At 35.6% G+C, this 6,606-nt stretch overlaps 1 protein-coding gene and 1 pseudogene across 1 annotated transcript; one reads left to right on the forward strand and one right to left on the reverse strand.

The window, feature by feature from the left end:
- Positions 1–1,586: 1,586 nt before the first annotated feature.
- Positions 1,587–3,517, forward strand: LOC113273339 (annotated as a pseudogene).
- A 668-nt stretch (positions 3,518–4,185) lies between these two features.
- LOC113273342 (26S proteasome non-ATPase regulatory subunit 4 homolog) lies at positions 4,186–6,606 on the reverse strand. The gene is made up of 5 exons (XM_026523078.1): positions 6,368–6,606; positions 5,401–5,472; positions 5,192–5,282; positions 4,894–5,079; positions 4,186–4,338 (listed from the first exon to the last, which is right to left on the reverse strand). Exons 2-5 carry the CDS (start codon positions 5,439–5,441, stop codon positions 4,186–4,188), a joined length of 471 nt encoding a protein of 156 aa, XP_026378863.1. The 5' UTR covers positions 5,442–5,472; positions 6,368–6,606.

Below are 6,606 nucleotides of genomic sequence, written 5' to 3' on the forward strand. Positions count from 1 at the left end.
ACATACTCACATTGACAGTTTCAGCCTGTCACGCGCCAAAATTTACAATCCAATGCCGATAGAATGAAGAACAAACAAATAATGGCAATCACAAAAACTTTGTATCATTTAAATTATAAAATCTTCTGCTCTCGAAGAAGAACCCCTAAAATTTTGATCTAAATGAAAGCTCATGCACAGGCTTCTGTTATCCTCCCAAACCATGACCTGCGAAAAAAAAAGTGTAATAAAGATCAGAATTATACCATGGGAAATGTTTTGTAGATCTGATGTCCATATTCATATAACAAATTATTATGCCAGTTGTTATGTAGAAACAAATTGTTGCTGTAGAAACAAATTATGTATACTCAAAAGAAAACCAAATCAGAAATATCAACCATCAAAACCACTTCCCGTGAACATCTCCAATTGTTGTTGTAGAAACAAATTCGACATAACCCATCATGAATTCATCATCAGATCTCAGATCACGCTTTTACAAATCGAAATCTCTGATTTCTCTTGATTCAAACTTGACAGTCGCAGCAGCTGCTCATCTCTCACTTGCACTGCAAAAAGAAAAAATAAACATCAACAATATCAAATCTGCAACCCTATAGTATAAGGAAATAAAAAGGATAATAATTGATATGAGAATGAACGGAGAATGAAGGAGATAACAAACCCTGAGAGATATAAAGACCTAGCTTTTACTCACACAAGTCGCAACCTAATAAAGATGGGGTTTTTTTAGTACATGCATTTCAAACAACAGCAAACCCCGATTCCATGTTAATCTTCGTCTGCAGATCTGTAGAAAACCACCGGTAGCAACAGCTTCACCGATTAACTGGCTGTGGACGAGGCAATGAAACTTTCCTAGAATTCAGCCAGACTCGATTTTAAATCAGTACACTTGAAAGTTCTCAAACAGACACTACTAACCTGTAGAAACGAGTCTAAACATCAGCTACCATCAAAATTACAGTAGGGAATTCAACAAACACAACCATAAATCTAAAACAAAATGAATTCAATCACTACAAAATTTCATGATTTCATCACATTAAACCCTATTATGATTCTATCACAAAACCCAGAACTAACACAAACTATAAAGAATGATCGTAATGTCTCTTTGGGGAATTTAAACAAACAGTTATCATCAACATACAAGAATTTATGGAAACACACAGAATCTTATCAAATAAAGAATAACAAAACCATGAACAATCTAAGAATTCAATCCATACTTTTTTTTCCAATTCATAAGATTCAAGATAAACCCCTACTTCTATTAATTCAAAGAACATTTTTACTCAAAAAGAAATTAAATTTAACAGGGAAACTCAAAAAATTATGTGATGAATACAAGAAGAAAATGACAATTAAAATGGAATTGCTCACCGTAAATTTGTTTGTGAATCTTGATTTTACTCCAAATATTACAGTAGGAAATTGGGAAAACTCTTAGTAGTTGAATAATACTCTCAGAAAAGAAGCATTTTGTTACCGAGAGATGAACCCTAAAACCTAAAGAGTAATGGAGGTTAAGCGGTTTTAGGGATTTGATGGATAGGAGAAATGGGATTTCCTGTGAAAGAATGGATTTAAGGGTTTTTGAGATTCTTGATATTCTGAGAGAGGGACAGAGTCCGGTTCTCCGTTTGAGCGAACAAACAGTATGTGCCTTGATTTTTCCAAAGATTCAACTTGGTTCTCAGTATCCAAAGATTATCCAACTTCCAGAGAATCGTGCCAAATGATTCATTGTTTATCCGAGATTCAATTCACAACTGAAGAACGCAGAAGAAGGGAAGGAGGCAAGGAGCAGAAGAAGAAAAGAGAGAGATAAAAACGAAAGATATCTCTTCATTTAGTTCTAGGGTTTCGCCTTTTATACCTTAATCGTGTGGATGTGATTAACCCCAGATAATCCGACGGACAGGATTATATAAAAATTACTAATTAGTTATTGTGAACGGGTTTACGGGTTGTACCCGCGGTTTCACGGGCCGGGACGGGTTAACCCGTTTATTCACAAGCCGGCATTTCTCCAACCCGAACCCGGCTTGTTTAGAAACCAGCCGAGCCGGGTTCGGGTTTTTACGGACCGGGCACGGATTAACCCGCGGATTTCAGCTTGTTTGCCAGCTCTAATTATGATGCAAGGACTTTCAAAGTAAGTAGGGTTGGTTTTGCTTTATGTGCACGAGAATACGTCCCATTTCAAGGCTATCCTTTTATGCATCACTCCGGAAGTTCCATTCACTCTTAACTCAAAATGGCATACATGTGCATAGCAACTTATCATCATTCCTCATTAGTATTTTTACTCCTGCTTTGGTTCATTAGGTATGTCCTGTAATCTACTTTAGTCATCAAAAAAAGAAAGAAAAAAAAAAGAAGAAATTTCTTGAGTCTTTACTTTGTGGTCCTATTCTTCTCTCTTCTACTATAAAAATTCAGCTAATGCAAATGGGATTTTGCAAAGCCAATTGTCTGTGAGACTTTCTCCTGTTATTCTTGCCACAATGCAGAAACTACAACTTTCATTCAAGCTTGTCACAAGATTTTCTCCAACACAAACACAAACTCATCATTTCAAGATTTCAATGTCTGTACTAAAAACTCGGTACTTTCATCTTCACTCACCGGAAAAACCACCGGAAGAGAGTTATTCAGCTCTTCGATTAGTACTACTAAATTTCTCACTAACGCCTCACCTATCCCACAAAAATCTCACCGTAACATCATTTATGAGGCATTTTCCAAGAGTTCTTCAGCAAACCATCTAGTCCTAAACCCCCATTTGAAGAATCAAAACATTAATCGTGGGATTCTTGTTGCGAGAAGTAGTAATTTGCCTGGAAATAGTGCTGGATCAAACCATCAGAGATACCGCAACTCGAGTCGTGGCGGTCGTAAGTACTCGTGGTTTCCGTCAACGGATGGTGTTCTTTGGGGGTTAATCGTAGCTAATAATGGCTAGTTGTTTGCACATTGTGGAACGGTGCTGATCCGACATTTATGAAACAAAATCTTATGATTTCGATAGAAAACTTCAAGACCGGCCGTGTGCATACACTGATTACTTCCGCATTCAGTCATATCGATGTCGGGCATCTTTTCAGCAACATGATTGGTCTTTTATTCTTTGGAAGAACAATCGGACGGATATTCAGACCACAGTTGTTGCTGAATTTGTATTTGGCCGGGGCAATTGGTGGCTCGGTGTTCTACTTGGTGCATCATGCTTTCATTGACCCGTCAAAAAAGGGAAGGCAAGGATTGGGTTCAAGTGGTGCTGTGAATGCAATTCTCCTGCTGTACATATTTCTGTTTCCGAAATCTAAACTCTACTTGTATCTCGTTGTGCCGGTCCCGGCGATGCTAGCGGGGGGCATTTCTGGTTGGAAAAGATTTGTATAGGATGAAGATGGCAGATGGTAAGATCTCAGGAGAAGCTCACTTAGGGGGTGCGGCAGTCGCTGCAATCGTATGGTTTGGGATCCGAAGAGGATGGTGGATTTGATTGAGTCCATTAGTATAGTAGTCTAGTAGTAGTATTTTAATCCCCGGACATGTTTAACTCAATAGAAGTAAGCAATGGTTGACAACTCAAAGTTATGTGGGAAAAAAACGGTGTAGTTCAAAACCGAGTAAAAAAATACAGATTAGTCCATACCGAGTTAACTAGGTACAATTTAGTTCAAAAATTATCTTAAATATGAAAAATATACATATAATCTTCATGATTTACAATTTAATCCAAATATTTACAGTTTAGTCCAAATTGATTCATGATAATGTCACCAGTTTCAAATAATAAAGAAAAAAACTTAAAAGCAATTTATCTTTCGAACCGTTTGTCCAAAATTCACAAACTTTATATATTCGGAAAGCTCTTTTTGATAGCTACAAAAAGAGTACCCATATGACTATATAATTCTCATTTTTTATAAAAACCTAGTTTACATTAGTGTACAAACATGTACACATCTATAAAAATCCAGAAAATCCAAAGACGAGACAAAGTGCACCATTTTGTACAACACATACAACTTGAATCGCCTATAACGCGATCCATATTAAATAACACAACATGGAAACTTAAATGGATTTGAACCATCAACCTCCGCAAACCTTGTGATAGGCTTGGGCGCTCTATCATTTTGAGCTTATGAGTGACATAAATCATTGCTATGCAAGTAACTTACCAAGTGCCAGCTCTTGATCTTCTTTAGTTGCCTCAGACATATCAGCGTCTCCCATTAATATTCCACCAGATGGAATAGACTGATGATCTTTCAGTGACATTACAAGTGCTCGCTCTAGCAATGCAGTGTCATCATCCTGTTACCATATTTAGATGAAAAAGAAAAAATAATGTTAGATAAATATCAACATACTTTCATGGTAAATTAAGCAGAAAATATGCAGGCAACAGTTGTGCAAATTTCCAAGGATCAATAATAACTTAAAAGAGCCTGCGTGTTCTACATCAAGATTTTTGTGACAAGACAAAACAGATTGTCTAAAATGATATTAATATAAACAGTGGATCCTAGAGAGTGCATGGAGAAAATGCAGTTAATCAGTGCCGGATACAACAAGACGCACCGCAAGAACAACTTTACGAAACTAATAAAGTACTGGTACAGATGTATATGGAGATTAAAGAGGTGACGAGCGAAAATTACCTCGGAATTTTTACACAATTGTAGGAATTCGTGGTGTTTCCTAAAATTGAAGAAGCTAAACTCTAAGCTACTCTAACAAGACATGGTAGTTCCAACTATAATCAGATGTGGACCTCAAGGATATAATATCCTCATTTTTGAATATCATGTAATTCACATTCACAGTAAGAAAATCAGATGATACAAATATCAAAAGCATGAGACCTACCATCAAATCGCATGTATTAGCTCCATCAGACATAATCCCAGCGTTTTCAGTCATAGTTGTATCATGTGAAATTGACGCATGCCCACATTCTTTTTCTTCTGCAACCCTTGCAGCAACATCCTGGCTTGCCCTCTCTTCCTCCACTGAAGCTCTAAGAGCAAGAGCAAGGTGTACAAGCATATACACCTGGTATAACAAGCACAAAAAAAAGTAGTGCAATTTTATATGCACCCATATAAATGGTGTACAAGAAAATACACCGGTTAATACTTAAGTACTTTTAAGAATATGTGCTTACCAATACTTTTGTTGAATGATCTTTTATGTTGCATATCTGACCGAGATTCAAGAGGTTGGCAATTTGGGTTGCATCCATTGATATGGAAGTTCTTGTGAAAAATTAATTTTTTTTTTAAAAGTTTGGTTGCACGAAAAAAAAATAGAAGTATTAACTAAACCAGTATGAAAGCAAAAAACGATGTAATAAACAAAACCAAACACCATTACCTGATCTTCCTCGTAAGCCCTTCCCATGATAGATCCGTCATATATGGTGCGTGTTAACCTGTCATCACCAATCTAAAATAACAGCAGGTGTATAAGTACCTACACATTAACTGCAATATGTGTATAATAATGTACACATATATACAAATATGTAAACATTAACACCAATCTAAAATAACAGCAGGTGTATAAGGTGTATAAATATGTACACATTAACAGGTGCGTGTTAATCAACAGGTGTATAAATATGTACATATTAACAGCAACTTGTGTACAATAATGTACACTTGTATATGCAAATAAAGTATACAATCTGCAAGCTTAGAATAACAAATAAAGTAGGTGCGCCCCATTAAAGTGGTTATGAGATTTTTATCCTGTGTAAATTTGTGAAAATGCAGACAATTTTAATTCTACAGTTAATCGGTAAATACTGCACAAAGCAACTGTATAAATAGCCAACTGATGCTAAAGCCAAATGGCTGCATGAAAACTTGAATACGATAATAGAACTTGGAAACAAAAATAGTAAATGCATATAATTAGTGTACAATAAAATACACCTTGTAGAGCGGGTACAAAAATATGTAGTACACATAAAAACCACCAGTTTCAACTAGTCAATAATGCAACAATTTGTTAGAAAAACTTGTTAGATGATCTCAACTAATTTTCTGAAGACATTAGCTGCTCCACAGAAAAGGAGTAGTATCAGAATACAATAAAGAATTATCAACTAATAAAAATAGTATGAAATAGGATGTTGATCAGTTGTCGCGAGGAATCATTGAAGCCAAGAATTTTTGGTTATCAACTATGTACACATTAGTGCGACTCCTAATTTCTTAGACTTCAAAATGAACAACATGTTTACAACTATGTACACCTAAGTAAATAATATGTGTACAAATATGTACACATTAATAATTCATAAACAAAATGAAACTTCTGAAAGAGAAGAAAGTACCTCCTTCTGAAGCCAAGAATTTTTTCCACTCTGTAAATGCAATACTTTTTTCTCCAAAACATCATATAACGTCATCTGAGGCACTTTCAGTTGGAGTGGGGGGAGAACCCACAAATGGATGAAAAAAAGAAAGAAAAATAAAACAAAAACAAGTAGTACACATCATGATGCATGTCTAGCCAATTATAATCAATCTTCTAACTATTGTTATTCTTAACTTGTACTAATTATGGGTCATT

This window comes from Papaver somniferum, chromosome 4, assembly GCF_003573695.1.
Source record: "Papaver somniferum cultivar HN1 chromosome 4, ASM357369v1, whole genome shotgun sequence".
Taxonomy (NCBI): domain Eukaryota; kingdom Viridiplantae; phylum Streptophyta; class Magnoliopsida; order Ranunculales; family Papaveraceae; genus Papaver; species Papaver somniferum.

Bases quoted from the DNA above. Each gene is read 5' to 3' on its own strand.
- LOC113273342 (XM_026523078.1), bottom strand. From the start codon at position 5,441: ATGACGGATCTATCATGGGAAGGGCTTACGAGGAAGATCAG. The intron at 5,283-5,400 runs GTAATGGTGTTT...ATTTTTCACAAG, and splicing joins GGGCTTACGAGGAAGATCAG to AACTTCCATATCAATGGATG. The intron at 4,339-4,893 runs GTAGGTCTCATG...ATATGGTAACAG, and splicing joins CTAATACATGCGATTTGATG to GATGATGACACTGCATTGCT.